General features: G+C 32.4%; 1 protein-coding gene across 2 annotated transcripts in view; it reads right to left on the bottom strand.

Annotated features, from left to right (window-relative positions):
• VPS50 (VPS50 subunit of EARP/GARPII complex) overlaps nucleotides 1–22457 on the bottom strand; it is a 105807-nt gene that overhangs the window by 27341 nt on the left and 56009 nt on the right. For both annotated transcript variants that reach the window (XM_010972686.3, XM_074367481.1), the window contains 6 exons: nucleotides 20887–20978; nucleotides 15993–16087; nucleotides 15590–15688; nucleotides 4136–4226; nucleotides 1486–1662; nucleotides 276–394 (listed from right to left, as the gene is read on the bottom strand). In XM_010972686.3, coding sequence (XP_010970988.2) covers nucleotides 276–394; nucleotides 1486–1662; nucleotides 4136–4226; nucleotides 15590–15688; nucleotides 15993–16087; nucleotides 20887–20978 — 673 coding nt within the window. The remainder of the gene's footprint in view (nucleotides 1–275; nucleotides 395–1485; nucleotides 1663–4135; nucleotides 4227–15589; nucleotides 15689–15992; nucleotides 16088–20886; nucleotides 20979–22457) is intronic.

Raw genomic sequence — 22457 nt, forward strand, 5'->3', positions numbered from 1 at the left:
GCCTCCAAAGGCAGCAATGATTCTATAAATCGAAAGTTTCTCTATCTAAAACACTGATGTCTAAATTAAGAGCTCTTTGATTATGCCCCATATCAAAAGAACTACATTTCCAGCCTTTCAGGAATCATTTTTAAAATATATTAACTTCTGTCACATGAAATTATAACCAAAAGAAAAACTTAATTTTTGATTTTTGTTTTTTCTTAGCCTTCAAAGGAAATCCTGTAGGTGTGCAACATAAAATGTGAAATACCATCCAATCTAAGAACAATTACCTTTTCACAGGAGCATCGCCTGTCTGCTCATCAACATAATCTCGTTTTAGTTCCTCAGGAACATCACTGTCACTGTCATACTCCTGATAGGCACTTTTTTCTTGTTCATCAGATTCATACTGAAGAGAATACAGTGTATTCAACAATGAATATGAAAAGCCAACCTTTCTTGGAGTCTTTCAACACAATAAAAGTATCCAATTTCATAAGAAGTAGCTTATAAAAGAAAGTTCTTAATAGTTTTAATTTTGCTATCAAGAATCTTATTAACCTTCCATTTTCTTCTTCATCATCCTACCTTAATTAGCTCAAAAGAAAAAGAAAATACAAACATTATAACTTAACAAAAGCTTGTAAATGCCCAAAGGAAAAAAAATTCTCTGTGTAAAGAAAACAAACAAAAACAAACACATACCCTGCCAGACCTTAGGAAGAGAAAAGAAGGTAAGCGAAGTTGATTTAAAAAAATCTCTTCCTCCAAGTGGTTTCATTATACATATTTCCATTTTGCTAATTCATTATAAAAAGCTTGAGAATACAATTCTGGCACTCTGGATGTACTTACGCAGCTTAATCAACATACAACACGCATGCTAATGTTTTAATTCATTATGATGAGATTTAATTTCAAGGGCAGCTTAGAAAATCAGGCTTAGCACCTAGGGACTCCTGAGAGCCAGGACAAAAATGGTGGGTTTACTCTTGAGAGTAAGAGTGCCTTCCTGACATTCTCATCATCTTTATAGCTTTATGGCCCAGTGCCACATGGATGAGGACAGCGGAGTCCACGCACCACCAAGGAAGGAAGCAGTGCTAGTATCACCATTATCATTATTAATATTATAAATTAATATGATTAAACAATGGCTAACATTATTTTATGTTTAACCAAGCACCTGGTTCAGTGCGTTCATAAACCATCTCACTGGATCTTCAAAACAACTCTATGAGAAAGTTTTACCCCATATGCCAGCTGAAGAGACCAGTATGATGACGACATGGGAAGAAGTTACTCCCCTGACTGAACAACTAGTTTTTGAGTCTAAAGCATTTTAACAGGCCATCTTAACATGTGGACCCTGACTCTCAAGGACTAATGCTGTCCCTGGAAAGATTAGATCACACCTTAATAACTAAAACACTGGGTAGAACACTTCCATTAAGAAAATCTGACTTATGTTCCACAGTATGTTTTAAAGACACCACGTACCCCATTAGAAGCCAGGACATCTTCTGTTTCTTCATCCTTGTGGTTGGCCTGAATTTCAAACGGATTCCCACCACTACAGTACTGCTCAAACAAGGTTACTGTTTTTGAGGAAGTTGAGGATGGCTGCTTACTAGGTGAAACTGATGGGGAACGAGACTGTTCCATGAATTTAAATTCCTAGACATTAAAAAAAAAAAAAAAAAAGAGCCAGATCCCTTTTAGCAACAACAATAAAATTCAAGTACATAAACATATTTCATCAATACAAATGTAGAGTTAATGAAGAAAACAATCCTGATTCTTCAGGTTATTCACATTTACAATCTTGCAAATTGTCTTAAAGCACAAACTTGGACATACATGTTCAAAGGTTTTCCTAAAGACAACTCAGCTGTTGATATCACTTAAAAGTGTTGTCTGCATCAAGCCACTTCTGGCTTACTTTACAGAACTGCACAGAAAAATTTTTTAAATAACTTCAGTTTGAAAACAATTCTAAAATTTTTTAAATAGCAGCAAAAGTCCTAGTAGGGCACAGTTTTCATCAATAAAGTCACTTATAAAAACTAACTGTTGTCAGGTCAAACAGCTTGCACCATTTAAGATATTTTATATGAATACATCAAAAACTAAGCATGAAAGATATACCTTTCTTATACTGTTGTCTATAAGCTTTCATTTATATTTCTTAATATAACAAGAAGCAGACAACACAAATACATGCTGAGTTCAGATGACACATTTTCTAGTCCTAGCCTGACATTATTAATCCATCATGCTCCATTAACTTCCTATATAATATTGGGAATGTCACATGGATTCTCTGTGCCTCCATTTCCTCATCTGTAAAATGAGGGGGCCAATCTAGATGAGAGAATTACAAATGCTAAAGCTGAAGAGTGGTAGTGTCCAGATCAAATCACACATTTCTCAGATGAGGACCCTGAAGCAGTCCAGAGAGTTTCAGTGCCAAGTTCAAGACCACACAGCTAATTAGAGGAGAGATGAAATAATCACTAAAGTTCTTTTGAATTACAAAACTCTTGATTTAATGATTTTTCACAAAAATTTTGTACACATTTTTCTTACACCTTTCAATCTTTGCAATATTATTCCAAAATTTAAAATTTTTCACATTCAGTGAAAATCTTCTTAAGTTATACTGGTTTGTTACATTTTAAATGATGTGCTAATTTTCTTTTTAAATTGCAACTATACATTAAATCAGATCATCATAATGGTTAAAAACGGTGCCATTATTTTTATAATTGTAACAACAAATGACTATAAATTAGTAAGACAAAAATTTTTTAAAACCAAATCTACAGGAATACACATGCCAAGTGAACATTACCTCAGTTGTTAGTTTTCAAAGTAACTACTTTTTTCTTCATTGTGGTTACAACATGAGATCTACTCTTAAAATTTTTTTAACAAAGTGCATGATACAGAATCATTAACTATAGGCAAAATCTTGTACCATAGATCTCTACGACTTACCTATCTTACACAACTGAAACTTCAAGATAACCACTTTAAAGAAGATAATGCTCCCTTGCATAGAAATATTTCAACATAACTTGTGAAAAAAATTGTTTTAAAATTATATCAACTATATTTGCACACACTCACAGTTGATGGTTAAATGCCAATTCAAGTAAAACTATTTAGAGATTCTAAAATCAATGCTAGACTTCTAAATAATGTTAAGGCATCATCCTAATTTAAGAATTTGAAAATAATATTAAAATTAATGTTAATTTTGCTGTTTTAAAATTATTTACTAATCAAAATGTTTTACTGTATTTAATATTTCCACATTAGCAAAGCAATACGATAAAACTGGATAAGTAAGCTATTATAAAATAAAAGCATAAAGACTACCCCTACAAAAAAACCCAAACTTTTAATTATGTAGTTTTTACATTTATCTAGAATATGAAAATTGCTTCTAGAAAGTCATTTCTTCCAAAGGCAAAAACTAAACACACTAGGCCTTCTAAACCAGGATTTAAGTTTACATATTGTATTCTGACATTTGGGATTTGTAGGACACAGTCTATCACACAAGAAATATTTATCTACAATGTGTTTCAACCAAGAGAAAAGTCAAATCAATTAAAGATATTTTCACAGGTTACAAGATTCAAGGAGTCAATTAACTAATAAAAATTACTTGAGTTTTTTTTATAAGTGCCTCTTATTTTTGAGACATTTTCTCATTATAGACAAATTTATGAGTTGCAGCATAAATTAAGAACCTATTAGTCCCTTTAAGAAATGACAATATTCTACAAACATAACCATTTTCATTAAAGATCATCAAAATGTAACATTATTTTTCAGCAAAATTTAAATAAAGCAATAAACCATCTTCTGAAATCTAGAGAAAACACATTATTTTAATTCTGACTCTTTTCAGGCAAAAGAGTTTTCCTGAAGTGTATAAACTAAATTTGTAAAAAGAGACAGACTTTGACATCCATAAAAGATCACCCTTTTAAAAGAGGCTTCTTATTAGTCACTTTTAAGGAAGGAAGGAAAGGTACTATTCCTTAATTTAATAATTTTACAGATGTTTTCATATACCTGGCTTGTTTTTAAAGATGACTAAATAAAATACTGATCTATTTGTTCTTAATAAACTTACATGAAGTTGCAAGATGCTGAAATTTGACTTAACAGGACAAAGTTCCCAGGTTTCATTTTCTAGAAACATTCTCAGTTCATCAAGACGCGTTCTTAAAAAAAGAAAACAAATACTTCAAAAAGTAAGAAGAGAAGTATAGTGCATGTAAGAATTAAGAAAATACAACAAATAGAATTATCATAAATCAATTTTGAAAATCCATTCAGACCAACAGAGTAAACACAAACATTTACTTTTATATACTTATTAACAGTGTATCATCCATTAGAGAAAAAGCTCAAATATCTACTAAACTCAGAATATTTTTACTATATTGCAAAAACATGGATAAAAAAATGAATGCATAGAAAATGACATTTTTATTAAGGAACTAATAAACTAAAGGCTATTCACCAATTCATGTACTTAAAATATCCTTAACTAAAAGCATATATCAGTGCCAAAAAACAGAGAAATAATTAATAGGGTTTATGAAACCATAAATACTAATAAATGTTTTATGCTAAGAAACAGCTCTTAATCATTCTTACTAAGTGACAGTAGCAAGATGATTATCACTCTCCAAATATATTTTAGCTCGGTGCCTATCTACTTCCACACAATTAAACCAATTAAATAAATTTATCAATTTAATTAGCAAGTATACCATTTATATACCCAACTCTGCACTAGACACAGAGCTACTGCTCTTACTGTCTCTCCTGAGTAATCAGTACATTATAGGGGCAACTGCAGGAAAACAAATACTTCCTTCCCGTTAACCCGAGAACCAAAGGGCAGTGCCAGTCCTATTCTTTCCCTTCCTGCAACAAGCCTCCCTGCTGTTACTATCTTGCTGAAAACGAAATCTAGATTTTTTTTTTAATCCCCAGGTTGTAAGATAGAGGATAAATGGTAAAATCTGTAAAAAGCAGAAATTGTCCCAAATATTATAGTTAATAGACAAGAACTTAAAGATAACTACTAAGAATAAATAAAAGAGAAAAAGATGCACAAAATGGACAGAAAGGAGAATTTCAAAGAACTTTAATAAAAACAAAAAAGAATCAAGCAAGCATTCTATAACTGACAAATACAATACCTCAAATTAAAAATTGGATAAGTAAAACAGCAGAAGACAGGTTTAGCGAATGTGAAGACAGTTCAATAGAAAATATCCAAACTGAAGCACAAATTGTGAAAAAAAAAAAAAGGAAGAAACAGCAAAGATCATAAGAGAGATGTGAGACATAGTCAAAACCTCTAGTATGCATGCAACTGGATGGAAAGGAGAGACAGAAGGAGCAGAAGCAGTATCTGAAGAGGTAATGATTGAGCATTTGGTAAAAGTGATTGTGCGCACACCTCTCACCATATACAAAAATCATCTAAAATGGATCACAGACCTAACGTAAGAACTAAAACTATGTAAGTCTACAACTCTTAAAATTCAACAAAAAGACAACCCCATTAAAAAATGGGCAAAGGCTTTGAAAAGACATTTTTGCAAAGAAAAAATATAAATGACCAATAAGCATGTAAAAGGATGCTGACATCATCACTCATTACGAAAGTATAAACCCAAACCATAATGAGGTACCACTTCACAATCACTAGGATGGCTATGTTCAAAGAGACAGACAATAACAAGTGCCAGCAATGACTTAGAGAAATCAGGACCCTCAAATAGTGCTGGTGGAAATATAAAATAGTGCAACCACTCTGGAAAACAGTTTGGTAGTTTCCCAAAATATTAAACACAGAATTACCACATAACCCAACAATTCCACTCTGTATTGGTTTCCTGTGGCTGCTGTCACAAATTACCAAAAACCAGGTGACTTAAACAACAGAATTTATTATCTCACAGTTCTGGAGGCCCAAAGTCTGAAATTACTAGGGTGAGATCAAGTTGTCAGCAGGGCTACACTCTCTCCAGAAGCTCTAGAGGAGAATCTGTTTGTTGCATCTTCCAGCTTACACTGGTTGCTGCCATTCCTTGGCTAATGGCCATGGCACTGCAATCTCTGCCTCTGTCTTCACATAACTTTCTCGTGTGTGTGTTTTCCTCTGTGTCAAATCCCCGTTTCCCTTCAACTGTCATGTCATTTAGGGTCCATCCAAATAATCCAGATAATCTTATCACAAGATCATTAAATTGTTCACATCTACATTTTTTCCAAATAAATTAACATTCAGTTACCAGGTATTCAGAACTCATTTCGTTCTTTCTTTCTTTTTTTTTTGCTTGGGGTGGGATGGCTGGGGAAATCAATTTTCAGCCTATCATACACTCCCAGGTACATACCCAAAGAACTGCCGATATATGTCTATACAAAAGCTTATACACAAATGTTCACAGCAGCATTATTCATAATAGCTAAAAAGCTATTCAAAATAGCTAAAAAGCTAAAAACCTAAAAATCCATCAACTGAGGAATAAATAAAATGTGGTATATTTATACAATACAATATTATAGCCATAAAAAAGAAAAAAGGTTCTGTTACATGCTACAGCATGGATGAACTCTGGAAATACTATGCTAAGTGAAAGTCAAACACAAAAGGCCATATAGTATATGGTTCCATTTATATAAAATGTACATGCAGTACATAGAGACAGAAAGTATATTAGTGATTGTCAGGGGCTGCATCAGGAGAAAAGTGACAATTCACTGGTACAAGGTTTCTTTTGGAGTGATAAAAATATTCTGAAATTAGATAGTGGTGGTGGTTGTTGCTGAATTACATACTTTAAAGGAGTCAATTTTTGGAATTTTTAGTTATGTGGCATATCTCAATAAAGCTATTATTAAAATAATTATTGCGGTAGGCAGGACTCTAAAATGGCCCTCCCTGCACCTGGCAATATTGTCTGCTCTAATCCCCAGGACTAAGTATGATGAAAGCCCACCCCGTGATTATGTTACCAAGTGTGGCAAAAAAGGACTTTGCAGATGTAGGAAGATTACTAATCCACTTGACTCTGAGTTAATCACAACAGAAATTATCTAGGTGGAACTAATCTAGTTGAATACGCCCTTTGAAGCAGCTTTTTCTCTCTTGACAGCAGAAGGGGAAGTCAGAGAGAACTGCGCCCTTTTAAATGAAGGCGTCAGGTCCAAGGACTGGAGAGCAGCTTCTAGAAGCTGAGAACACTCCGTAGTTGACAGTTAACAATAAAATAGCAACCTCAGTCCCCAAACCACAAGAGCTGAATTCTCCACACATCCTGAACGCGCTGAGATGCGGATTCTTCCTGGAAGTCTTCAGATGAGAGCTTACCCAATGCCTTGATTCCGGCCCCGTGAGAACCCAGACAAGCTGTTCTAGGCTTCTCACCTACAAAGCTGAGAGCTAATAAATGAGTGGAGGTTTAAGCTGCTAACATCACCACAATCTATCACGTAATAATATAAAACTATTATACGGATAAAAGACACCACCTCACAGACTGAAGAAGCTTAGTTAATCCTATCCATAAAATTACAGAGAAAATAACACAGAAAGTAAAAGCATATGACAAAAATACTAAAAGGGTAAGAGAATTACCAAGTTGGTTCTCGCCTTACTAGAAGTGTATTAATCCAAGGTCAACCGTGACAGAGTAGGAATGCAAACTGGAATGCTGATGGTAACCACTATAAGAATACACATTTTAAAGGTTAGAAAAAGGTGGGGAAGGTACAGCTCAGTGGTAAAGTGTATGCTTAGCATGTGCAAGTTCCTTGGTTTAATCCCCAGTACCTCCATTAAAAAATAAGTAAATAAACGTAATCCATCTCGCACACACACACACACACAAAATTAAACAAACAAAAAAAAGGTTAGAAAAAATATGAAAATTAAAAATATACATGATTAATCCAAAAGAAAGTAGAAACAGAAAAAATTGAATGAAAACAGAATTATCTACACTTGCAGAAATCAAACAGAAATATGATGGGTTTAAACCCAACTACACCAACAAATACATTAAGTAGAAATGAAAAAAAAACATTTCAATCAAAATACAAAAAATGTCAGACTGGATATTAAAATAAGAAAACATAACAAGACTATACACTGTTTACAGGAGGCACACTTTTAAATTCAAGATTGAAATTAAAATTGGGTTGAAAGTAAAACTAGACTGAAAGTGAAAACTACAAACAAACATGATCTCTTAAAATCATGACCTAGGGTGGAATTTTTATCAAAACTGTTTTATCTATTAAAATGATCATTATGGTATTTTCTTGTAGTTGTTAATTAGTAAACTAAATTTATTAATTTCTAAAATGCTTAGCCAATCTTGTTTTCCTGCAATAAACCCTGCCTCTTCACGATGTATTCTCGTTTTTAGATATCACAAGATCTAATTTGCCAATCTTTTGGTTTGGGATTTTTGCATCTATCTTCTCATCAGCTACTAGCCTGTCATTCTCCTTTCTTTGTAATGTATTTGTTATGTTTTGGTATCATCATTTGCTACAATGGCCTCATAAGATAAGTTGTTGTGAAGCATTTCTTCTATTCTTTCAGTCTATTGATATTACTTCCCCCTTAAATGTTAAGCAGAATTTATCACTGATAGCAGGCCTGGAGATTTCTTTGTGGAAACACTTTGAAGCAGATTCAATTTCTTTAAAGATACAGGACTATTCAGATTTTCTATATTTTATTTTATTTTATTTTATACTATATTTTATTTTATCAGCTTATTAAATCTGATTTTACAAGAAATTCATTCATTTCATTCTAAATTATCAACTTCATTAGCTGAAGTTGTTTATATTATTTTATTTTACTTTTAATGTCTGAGTATCTACAGATACTTTCTTTTTAACTGCCAATATGGAGAATTTGTGTTTTCTTTTTCTTGGTCAGTCTTGATGGCGGCATGCATTGCAGATTTCTCTCTATTACACATTTGCTTTTTCTTTCATTGATTTCTGCTCTTATAATTTACTTCTATCTCTTTTGGCTTAATTTGCTTCCATTTTTATAACTTCTTGAAATGGAAGTTTAGTGCACTGATTTTCAAACTTTCTTCTTTACCAAAATATGCATTTAAAGCTAAAAATTCCCCCTTCTGCTTTAGCTACAATCCACAATTTTTATGTCATGGTTTGATTATTTTAAAAAAGTTTTCTTATTTCCAGTATGATTTCTTCTTTAACCACTGGAATAGGTTATTTAATTTCAAAAAATAGCAGATTTTCTAGTTATCTATTATTTCTAGCTAAATTCCACTGTGTTCAGAGAATATGCTCCCTACGATTTCAATCCTTTGACTTTTTTTTTTAAGAACTTGCTTTATGGCCCAGCAGATAATCAATTTTGTACAAAATTACCTCTTGAAAAAAAAATATGACTTCTTCAGCTGTCAAGTGTTGTAATTATACACATACACATATGTGTGTATGTATATTAGGCAAATTTTATTAATATGTTGCTCAAATATACATACTGATTTTTTTGTCTCCTTATATTATCAATTACTAAAGATGGCACAGAAAAATTTCTTACTATGATTATGGATTCATGTATTTCTCCATTTAATCAGAATATTTTTGCTTTATATGTTTTGAATTTATTTTAACAGGAGCATACACATTTAGAATTGTTTTATCTTCCCAATGAATAGTCTCTTATCATTATGAAGTATCCCCTTAACTTTAAGTAATACTTCTTGCCCTAAAGTCTACTTTGTCATTTAGGAATTTCCTTAATCTGATATAGAGTATCTACAAACAACTCCCACAAATATCACACTTAATGACAGGGTACTGCATTAAAGGATGTCCCTTGTCAGCACTTCTATTTAACATTATACCAGAGGGCCTAAACAATACAAAGATTAGAAAGGAATACATAAAACCATAATTATTCATAAATGACATGTTGTATACATAGAAAATTCAAAAGAATTTCCAAAGTATTAGATTTAATAAAATGCTAATTTAACCACAAGATCACAGGAATCCAAGATTAATATGCTAAACCATCATACATACACACACACACACACACGTATATGTATGTGTATGTGTGTAAGAAGCAGTTGGTAATTTAAAATAAAAACTAATACAACTCAGAATAGCATTTATAAAGTCAAAATATATAATGTTCAAAACCGGCAAGACTAATCAATGGTGACACAAGTGAGAAATACTGGTTACTTCTGAGGAGGCTACTGACTAAGAAAGGGTACAAGAGATCCTTCTGGGGTACTGGAAAAGTTCCATATCTTAATTTGGGCAGTATATATAGTATGCATATATGTAAAAATTCATGGAGTTGTACAATAAGATATGGATACTTTTATAGGAGTTGTGTTTTAATCAAGTTTTTTCAAAAGGAAAAACCATAATAATCTTCTCACCTCCCTCCCAAATTGGGCAGGTCTAATTTAAAGATAAGGCACAGAAGCCCAAGGAAACATTAAAAGACTTGTGAAGTGCCACAAGGTCACAACTCAAAGATAGCAGAGACAGAGCCCTGATTCCTAAATCTTGTTCTCTTCACTGCAACATGACAGGAAACAATAATCAAAGGTAAAAACTTAACTCATTTTTGGACTGTAAATGATAAGTTGGTTAATATCCAAACTGATTCATTAGAGTCAAGGAAAACTTCCTTTGCATCTCTTTCTCTAAGAACATTTGACACAAATTAAAAGATTTGCATTTTGTTTCTTTTCTTCGATTTTACTCTACTAATAAACCAAAGGATAGCAGTTATTATGAAAAAGCAATGAGTATATAAAGAACAAACTATAATCAGATGTTGAATAACAGAACTGACTACAATCATGAAATTATGTGAAAAGCAATCTTGATTATTACTTTTTAAGCACTTCAGGTGCCACCTGTGTCTTTAAGAAACAAGATACAAGCAGGATACAAAGAACCTTCTTTGGTATAAAATTAAAGAGATTTTAAAGAGTTAGTGAAGAAGTTAGTAACTGGTCTTGAAGGTGTCTCAAATATGTTGACCTATAAGTTAAAGGAAAAATATCAATAAATTAGAACTGTGTGAAACAGATCTTTTACTTAATCTAATAAGAGACTTGAAGCAATAAAAGATAGGGTCCAAAACAAATGATAAAAGCAGAGTTTAAAGAGGGTATATTATCCCATATGCCTTTCACATTTTTAAGAGAAGGAACTTGAAGCTCAGAGAAGTGAAATAAATTTGGTTAAAATCATACAGGTAGTAAACTAGTGAGTAACAGTAAAGGTGGGAACCCATTGCCACTGATGACACCACACTGCCCCAAACTCTGTACCAGCAGGAAGAAAACTGGAAATCAGTAACAACGATATTTACTAAGAAGAATTTAACAGCTGTCTACCCACTATTATCGTGTATCTTGTATGTGTATGTATACACATAGAATAAAGAGAATAGCCTAACATAAAAGATGTATACTATGAAGATACTGTTTCTTTTGTTCTCATTTTAACTCCAAAATTTAAGCCCTCCTGTACAGTTTAGAGGTGGAAAAGTTTTACTTTTATGTAGTTTACTTTTCTGTAAAATATTTTACGTATTAAAAATAAATTTAACAAATTTATTGGCACCTTTATTCCTAAGTCCAAAAAAACTTGTTTTCTAAAAACATTTCTCCCAAGGAATATAGCAAAGAGCTGCAATAGCTCCTACCTCACACACATGCTCTTCTACGACCTGACCTTACCTACCACTCCCCAATCAAAGAGAAAGTCTAATTTCCGTCCTCTTGAATCTGGACCAGTCTTATGACACGCCTGCATTCAATGGAACATGGTGAAAGGACTGCATGACTCCTAAGCCTATGCCAGAAGGGGTAATACAGCCTCTGCGAGGTTCTCTTCGAACACTAGTTCTGTGGAAAGCCAGCCGCCATGTAAGAAATCCAACCACCCTGAGGTCATCACACTGGCAAGGCCACATGCAAGCACTGTGCACATCCTTCCAGCCACCTCCACCAAGGTCCAAGTGAAGCCATCCTAGATCCTCTACAAAAAGCTTACCACCAGCTGTAAACTGATTGGTCACCTCAGTCAGTGCTACAAGAAGCAGAAGAATCAGCTGATCTCTGCCTAAATTATTCCTGACTCACAGAATACATGAAATAATGGTAAGATAGTGGCTGTTTTAAGCCTGTACATTTCAAAATAGTATGTAATAAAACAATACTAGGAGAACACATGCTTGGACACTTGCAAATCAAAGCTATTATATTGGTTAAGTCTCTCCTTTAAAAAAAAATCTTCTGAGATCTCTTATAAAACAACTTAAATTATTTATAACTTATTTACTACACTCTCTGAAGCCTTAATGAAAACAGTTTGTTTCACAGAGGATATATGGGCTGGTGTGTGTGTTTGGGTTGGGGAGGGGGGTTGCTGTGACACACACAGGCAGGTCAATTTTAGATGACATCAGGACCAATATTCAAAAAAGAAGAGATGATCAAATCACTTGATCCAGACAGAAAACAAAAATAAGTACATGGACAATAAAACTGATCCTAGAAACACACATTTTAAAGGTACTCAGGGAATAAACCTTTTTTTTTACTCAAGCAAGGAGAGAGTTTTTCTCCCTAAAAGGATAAGTGAACTTTCCCCTCTTCTAACATCAGTCAATGCACCTTTAGGATCAGTGAAAACATTTTATAAGCTTTGATTATTAAAGTCATCAAAAATAAAATGTGTTAAACAGAATGTTTTGTTAATTGTAGACTGCTGCGTAATTTCTATGTTTGAATTAGACTACACGTGCTTTTGGGAATTCTGCAACATCTGGCAGAAGAATGACAGCTTTGAATATATGCAAACTTAGAACCTGAACATAAATCTGGGGAATAAAACATACTTTTGAAGGCTGACAATTAATACTGACAGACGATAGAGAATGTGCTCCCTCACACACTCATATAACTTTGCCCTAGAAAAAGGTAACGGCATGCAAGCTTTAATACAACTTCCACAGGCAACAGGGGTACATTTTATAAATAGACATTCTGCCAAAGAGTAAAATTCTTCTATTTTCACCTTTTTATTATGCCTGTATCTTCAAACCAATAGCCAAAATGGACTGCAAGTCAGAATAATTTAGTTCAAGAATTTTTTTTTCTCAAGAGCTCTATTTGGCAGTAGAGGACCATGAAACAAGTTATAAACATATTTAAACAGTTTAACAGAATTATGACAGACTTGATTTATATTTCACCACATTTCATAGCATTTTTACTATCTATGTAGTATGATTTAGTGAAGGAGATATTAAATTGGAATTTAGTAGATTTAGGTTCATCACTGGTTAATGTAATGACTTTCATCAATTCAAGATGTGTACACTGGTGTCATTTCTAAACTGCCTGTCAAGTTTATCTTGCTTTATAAAAAAAATAGATACACTTCAGAACACACTGATGGTTGTCACGAACTTCACCAAGTGACTTCCACTATAATTTTCCAAATGGCAGCTATAGGAGAGATAATGAGTACAACCAGTATATAAGCTAGATTAGTTTAAACATCAGGTAAGGAGAAGAATACTTTTAAAAAATCAAATCTTTACTTTTTTAACCTATTCTAATTTTTATAATGCACAATGCAGCAAGAAAAAAAGGGAAAGATCTGTAGGTAATACATAAGTAGACCTTCTAGTTCAGCCATGTCATTTTATGATTTCTAGAATCACAGCCCAGAGAGGTTAAGTGATTTGTCCAATGTCAGAGAGATGGCAAGCAGGAAAAAGGGGATAAAAGTCTCAGTCTACCATCTCCCAGTCCTGCTCTCCTTCTAACAGTACTGTACAGCCTCTTCAATTGGATAAGTTTCCAAATGTTTCTAAGAGAAGTCCATGTTGACTTTTACAATGTTGAATGTTTTGGAAATATTTAATAATTCACTTCTATATTCTCCAATTTCATCAAACTGAACTTTCGTGAAGACTCTCCATCATAGTCAGAGTCTAGAAATGTGCATGCCTGGTTGCCACAGATGACAGACATCTTTTGACAATAATTAAAATGGAGTGCAGAACAGAGGCCATTAAATAAATCCATGTTTTTGCATTGCATGCATCTTGCAGTCACAACACGAAAAGACCTTCCAGGTATTGTATTGGACAGAAAGCAATCCTTAGAAAAAAAAAAGAAGAGAAAAGAAGAGAGAAGAGGAGAAAAGAAGAGAGGAGAGGAGAGGACAGGAGAGAAAAGAAAGCTATCTTTGGGAAATGAACATCTGGCATGTCTTCATTGTGACACGGCAGGTGAGGCTTCCGGCTCCTAAATTGTTCTTCACCCTTTCCCACCTGTGATTAAAGGGCCCCCCCCCCTCATTTTGTACTGCAGTGTGTACAGGCCAGGTCTTCTGTTTTAGCAGGGCTAAGTTTTAACAGAAAAGGGAGTTATAAATAAAGCGGTATTAGGGTTTCATGTTGTTCCCCTACCACTGTTTTCCTGAGGTTTAATAATTTAAAAAAAATTTTTTTAAGCATTCTCTTCATTCAATTGTAAACCCTAAAAGCTCTACTTTGGTACAGAATCAATTTAAACACTCTTTCAAAGTAAGTACTTAATGTTTGCAGTTAAGACAGAAACAGTGAACTTAAAATATATTTAACAATAAATTAATCAGTGTCTTCATGTCCAGCAATCTCTCTTCTGACATGGCCTTTATCACTGTGACCAGGTGTTAACTCCGTACAAGGAGAGAAAGAAGAATCTCAAATCCCGACTCTCCCAGGCACCAAATAACAATCAAATCAAAACTTAATTTTAAAAAGTAAAAAAGCAGAATAAAAAGTGAGATATAATTCAATACAAGTGATAAAATGTATAAAAGGGATACAGCACAGGGTACAGCATATATCAAGAAAGGTCTAATAAATGCTCGCTCTGTCAATTTAATGCTGCCTTAAGCATAGAAACACATTGCTATGTAAACATTCTTTCCCACTTTCCTCTATTCCCAAAACCATTCTTAGACACCCTTTTCAAGTTAGTGCTGATTGTTCTGCAAAGCAATGTAACACATAATCTTAGCCTTGTGGCTACATTCTAAACATCATGCCCTCTTCTCTGGAAGTCTTTTTACCCCTAAAAGGCAGATACTTTCAAATACTCCCTCACTGAGCACTGCCTCTACTCATTTAATTTCCTTACTAACTCTCACCATATATGCAGGCACAGAACAGTGGCCAAATTCTTCTCAGGAACCCCGAGTCATCTTTCATTCATAAAGAAACCAATTCAATATTTAGTTCATATTTTAATCCCCTCAAGACAAAGCATACATTGAAATTTACAATGAATAAATAATGAGAATATTTTGATCTTTTTGGTTAAAAAACATCCTTAAGCATCCTAAAAACAGCTACAAAGAACACAGTCTTGCAAGTTTAAAAGTAATTATTTTAAACCAATTCATACTATGAGGTTAAGGTATTCCCACTACATAAATAAGTCTATTCATATTTCATTAGAGTTCTTACCTATGGTAGTTCTTAAAATAATTGACACTTTGTTTTCTAATAGACTCTTGCAAAACTTCAGATTTGCTACCACAAAATTCTTCTCCAACTTGCATCAACCTAGTTGGAAAAATTTATAAAAATTTATAAAAATCTCAGCAACATCTTAATTATAGAAAGAAAAAAAAAAGAAGTCTAGGTCATCTTTCTTCAAAGATGATAAATTCATTATGATTTACAAACATCCAAAAAGTAGAAATATTTAAACACAGTCACACATAAACCCAGCAGAAATTAGACTACGAATGTTCAGTTATCTTCACTTCCATGAAGTTATACGCTATACCTCACTGATTCATGATTTCATTGATTATCATGGTTCAATGAACCAAACTAAAGAATAAGACAAGATCTCAAACACTACCTGCTGATTATATCCAAAACAAAGATGAAATCATCATATTTGAAGATAGATAAATCAGTTCCAAGCAAGTAGGTTTTTACTTTTAGCTGAACATCCTGTAAATCAAAACAAAACAAAAATTTTTCAATAAACCTAAAATATAGAAAGTAAGTTCTCAGAACCATCTTCTTCTATAGTTACACATTAAAATGAGACGAGAATATATTCTTAACCAATAAAGAATTTCTATTTAGGCCAAGAGCCAACAATCTTAGCATGATATCATAAAGACAATTCCATGAACATCAGATAAAAAAATAGTACTGGCCACAGTCATCACTATTGATACACACACGTATGCTAGATAAGAATTGTATCTTCATATGCAGATAAAAATCATCATTATTTGTACATGGGTCGGTAGGCTAGAAACCCCAAATAATCAATTCAAAAACAATTGGGATTAATAAGGTAACTATGTGAAGTGTGTATATATAATACATAAAAATTAATAGTTTTCATGGAATCTAAAAAAAGATACAAATTTTATTTACAAACCAGAAATAGACTCACCAACATATAAAACAAACTATGATTGCCAAAGGGGAAAGTTTGGGGAAGGAACAAATTAGGAGTTTTGGATTAACAGACACATACTACAATACACAAAATAGATAAAACAAGTATCTATTGTATAGCACAGGGAACTATATTCAATTTCTTGTAACAAGCTATAATGGAAAATAATCTAAACATATATGTATCTATATGTATAACTGAATCGCTTTGCTGTAACCTGAAACTAACATTGTAAATCAACTACATTTCATTAAAAATAAAATTAAAATTCATAAAAAAGTTAATAGTTTTCATGTGTACATGTTACAGCACCTTAAAGTGGAGAGATTCCATTTAAAACAAATATTAAAAATACAATATATTTAGGAATAACTTGAATAAGAACCATCAGACCTAAAAGAAAAAACTAACAACTGTTAACAGGATACAAAAGAAATTTCCATAAATTGAGAGTCAAGGGACTGAAAAGGTGACTAAATATTGTAAAACTGTCAATTTTTCCAAATTAACATAGAGATACAATGAAACTCTAATCAAAAATCACACACACACACACACAAAACTTTTCCTCTAAACAATTATTCTAAAATTCACCAGAAATAATAAACAGGCAGTAGCCACTTTTTAAAAAATAGTGCTTTGGAAAGATGAAGTAAAAGTTATGAATGATACTAGAGGACTTGTACCACTTGTTTTAAATATATTAAAAACCATTAAAAATGCTAGCAATATAGAGAAAAAATCAATGGAATAGGAGAAGTATATCAGAAAAGTGATAATATATATAAGAACTTAACAAACAGCAGTAAAAACTATTATTTTCTGATTATTTACTTATTGTCAAGCATTACACTCAGAACTTAACATATTATCTTTAATCCTAAAACAGCACTGTTGACCAGGCTTTATTATCCTCCCTGAAGAAGAAAAACTGAAAACAGATCAAGTGATTGCCTAAATTCACATGTCCAGTCAATGACAAAACTGAGACTTGAATCTAGGTCTGCCTGCCTTCAGAATCTCCTCTTTTGTAACAAGGAGGTGTTACAAATAAAGAGAAAAGAAAAAAGATTATCCAAAAAGCAGTGAAGGGAAAACTGACTAGAACTGAGAGGAGGCAGGGGCAGAATCCTCTCTTTACATCATATATCAAAAGAAATATAAAACAGATTAAAAAAATGTTTTTATTACTCTCAAAAGATTAAAAATTAATTCAGTAAAGCAAAAATATTTTCTGAGTACTTATTAAATGTTCTAGGCAGTACAGCTTTACATAGAAAAGAACATTTTAAGAATAAATGTAACGTCACAAAGGACAAAGGTCAATAGTTTGACCTCATAAAAGTGTTAACCATCTGTATATCAAAAATATAAAATAAACGAAAAGAGCCAAAGGTTATACAAAGGATTATTCATTATCACATGAATCACTTAGAACCTATGAGCAAATAATTCACAAATCAATAATTAATAGATTTTTAAATGTTCAACTTCTCTAATAATTGAAGTATATTTAACACACTAATAAAAATACAAGCAGATTCAACTGCCCTATTAAAAGACAAAGTCTCTCTTGAAAAAAATTTTTGTTTTACATTTATAGGAGACATAACTAAAACAAAATATAAAAACATTTTAAATAAAGGAATGGTCAAGGCTTTAGCAGGAAAATATGAACAAAATAAATACAACAATGGTAATAATAAAGCAAACTAAAACTCACGACAAAATGCCTCAGGAGAAAAGAGCTATTTTTTTTTAATTAATAAAGAATTATGTACAAAGAAGGTAAGTAAAGTGGTTATTAGCATTGCAGCATCAACCAACATAGCATCCAACTATAAAAAGCAAAAGCTGTTACAAATAAAAGAAAAATCTGAAAACAATTGTTCTGGAAGATTAACACTCTTCCCTCAGAATTTCACAGACCTAAAAACCAAACCAAATAATGATATAGAAGAGACCAGTACATATAAATAATAAGCTTGCTTTTATATACATATAGAATCTAATTCCCAACACAAAGAGGAAATATGTAATTATTTTTCAGATGCCCAGGGAAGAATTTTTAAAGCAGGTGGCATACTAGGTTGTAAAACAATCTCAAATTCACAAAAAGTAGAAACATTGCAACCCAAATTTTCCATACTAAAAAAGAAATCAGTAATAAGCATTTTTAAACTGTCATTTTTCACATATCAAATATTTAGAGATGAAAAAAAAAATCTTAGAAGACCAAGACTTTCATACAGTTAGATGTGTAAGCTCCATGAGGTCAATCAAAGACCATGGCCTCACCACTGTGTCCTTAAATCCACAGTGTGATACATGTATTATGATTGATCAGTATTTTTCCTTAAAGGTTCTGAGTCAAAACACATGGAAAATTGCCACAATATTCTAAAAATTTTTCATATCAAAAATCAAGATGATTACGATTCTCAGTTTAGTTGTATGTCAAAAATGTTAAATATCTTCTTATGCTTTTCAATCATCATTTGTCATTATCTCTATAATAAATTAATGATAAATGTCTATAAACTGTCACATACTTATTTGTGCTTTAGAATTTAGCATTTCAGATGTTATAGCATAATATATGTAATGCCCTAGTCAGGTCTAGGATATCCAAAAATAAAACACACTAATATTTCTGTAGTGAATAAATGTTCACTTTAATGGAATAACTTTAATGGGATAAATAAACACTGTAAAAAGCCAAATGACAATACTGGTCAGGTTCTGCTACCAAATGAATTCAATTCTGGTCAGGTTTTGTCTGCTAAATGTGTTAAAAAAAATTTATTTTTCAGAGTTTTTGCCTTTTTCAATTGCATTAAGCCTTGTAATTTCAATTTAACAAACACTCAGTGAGTTCCTCAAGTATACAAAGTCCTGTTTTAGAACTGGTTGAGAATCGGAGTTGGAGGTGCAAAAGGAACTTGGAAGTGGTAGAGATGAAGATATTCTAAGACTTGAAACCTACAACACAATTATCTATACTCAAAAGCATGATGACTTCCATTAAACTGGCCAAATGCTTAAGTGAGAACAGGTTTACTAAATCTTAACATTTAACAGATTTTCCTGTATCAGGAATGACATCCGGTTGCCAGACTGAATAGAAACTAGCTATATAAAGTGCCAGGGCAATATTTCAAAGTACACTGAATTACCAGAAATTCTACCATGGATTCCACAATTTCAACTAAGTACAATGAGACTCTATTAGGAGACTAAATCGGGGACAACTCATATTTGGCCATAGATGTACATTCATTGAGGATGAGATTTCCCTATTATACATAACATTCAGAAAAAAGTCAGCCCAAACCCATAATACAAAACATCCAGATAAAAGTCAGCCCAAACCCATAATTAATGGTAAACTAAAAATTAGTTTAATACAGTCATATGAGAATACAAAAGATGAAGGTCTTACAACTATCACATAAACATATTTATATACTAAAGTATAAATTCAAATAGCATATCCAATATAAGGTTACCAGAAGTTAGAAGTGCATTAAATTATAACTGCTATGTGATTCTTGAGGAAATTTGTTTTCAGCATGTATTTTCCAAAACAATTTTTTTCAAAAGAAATCCTATAATAGATTGTCAAAAATCAGCCTCATTAGAAACATCAAAAATACACTTTAAGAGACCATCATACAGTCAAAGGGTCTATTGTCTTCTAAACCTCAAAAAAGTCCAAAAGAACAAAACATAGTTATTGTCAAAAAAATTACACCGCTAACTAGATAAAAAAAATTTTAACAATAAATTTAATTATCTGGTAACAACAACTGAGCTACTAAACTGCAAAAGTAAAGCTTAGGAAAACACATTCAGCCAATAAACATGAAAAATTCACTGAAGGCACAAAAATCATTGGCTTAGAAAACAATTACTCATTCTATTCTAGACTCTAATCCATGCATGTTACCTAATATATAGTTGTCCTTTTCCTAAAATTAATAGAAAATGAAAGAAAACACACAAAAAATAAAGAGTATCTCAGTAAGAAAACAACTTCTTTAGGAAAGCACAAATCTGCTAGGACACTAAAAGCAAAATATAACCAAAGAATATTTTCAAATTAAAACAAAAGATTTTCAAATTAAAATACTTTTTCTCCTGCCACTTACAGTCAAGTATAATTATCAATTAAATTACAGAACTCAGATGATAGACTTATTCCAAAGACAAACTAACATATGAGTATATTTGCAAGGAATACAAATGAATACAGAAAATTTAAAAACTGAATTTCTAAAACAACTTTGACATGGTTTCTATTGCCATTGTAAAAAAATAATTAAAAAAACCAAACCTGCCATATTCGTGTAAGTCCATGTTCTAATTTCTTTTTTATGTAGCCACGATCAAAATTTGCTTCTTCAGTACCCATCATATTACTCCCTTCTGAAAATAAAAGAATGGTATCGGTTTTCAAATTTGCTTCATAATGTTTTTGTTTTCAAAAAAAAAAAAACACATTTGGACTCTCATATATTGTAAGCATATGTAATATTTAGAAAATATTCTCAAGATTTATACAACCAAAACGATGTCAAAAAATAGAAATCAGGATTAAACCCATTTGATAAGATGAGTAAACTCAGACTCTGAAATGTTAAGCACCTTACACCTAAGACCACTCAGTTCATATGTGATTGGAGTTGGGATTCCAATTTGGATAATGTGATCCCAGAGACCAGGTTTTCAATGACCCATATACTGCCTACTGCCAGGGCATCACAGGACCAATTAACTCAATTATCAATTCATATGCACGTTAACAAGAGTTCAGGGTGCAAAACTGCTCATGCAGTGAGGTAATGATATATACATTTTATATTTTCCATGATCCAGAATAATTTTATCCATCCCAGGTAAATCTAACAATGTCCAGCTCAGCAGGTGAGATCAGTGACCTGCCTTAAAACAAATCTCTCCCAAAAGCAATTGAAAATACACATACACATTATATTAAAAAGATCATGCCTTTGTGCAAATAAACTGTGCAGAACAACTGAGACTATTATCCCATCTTAGGCTAGCAGGGTGTCCACTGGTAACCAGCAAAAGGCCCTTGCATAGGCCAGGCCCCAGATACACGCCTCTGTACCTCTGACAACTCTCACAGCTTACGCCGTATCATCTGGATGCCCTGGCTATTAGGAACCCAGCAACTCAGAGCAGTGCACCTGAACTACAGCTTTAGTTTTTTGTAGAATGAGAAAGTGTTAGGGTACCAGGAGTATCACTAGAGAGCTACAGCAGATCTCTAGCATACTTTTCAGCTTTATGAAGTTCTATGAAGAATAATTTTCAAATTATTGATTCCTACTATTTTAGTTCTTAATGTGAAAATGAAATGACTAATCTCAGGTGAACGAATGATTTTTTACAGTCCTAGATATTATCAACTGACTGCTATACTAATCAGAGTCCTTAATATCCCTAAAATACACAGACTAGAGAGAAGGAAATTTTGCAAAGAGGACTCAGCATAGAAGGCTCAAATAGAGTTTTAAGTTTGAATCTATACCCCAGTGAAAATACGTATATATAAACATACATACATACATGTAAGCTATTAGCCTAAAGCAAAAAGCAAGCTTCATCATGATGAATACATATTGTCTTCTAAACTCTTATATCTAAAGTATGTGTTAATTTTGTTCCAAACTTTTCCTTTGGTTTCTCCTTAAATAATGCACTAGAAAAGGAAAAAGAGATACTAAAACATCTAAAGTTTCCATAGCTAGAAAAAAATAAAGGCTGCCAAAACAAGGTAAACTTTGTGGAAAATTGGAATCCCTTAAACCCAGAAATTTCCTAACTAACCTGAAATTTAAAAAAAAGAAAAGGCCTATAGACATTTCATTATTATTATAA

This window comes from Camelus bactrianus, chromosome 7, assembly GCF_048773025.1.
Source record: "Camelus bactrianus isolate YW-2024 breed Bactrian camel chromosome 7, ASM4877302v1, whole genome shotgun sequence".
Taxonomy (NCBI): Eukaryota; Metazoa; Chordata; class Mammalia; order Artiodactyla; family Camelidae; genus Camelus; species Camelus bactrianus.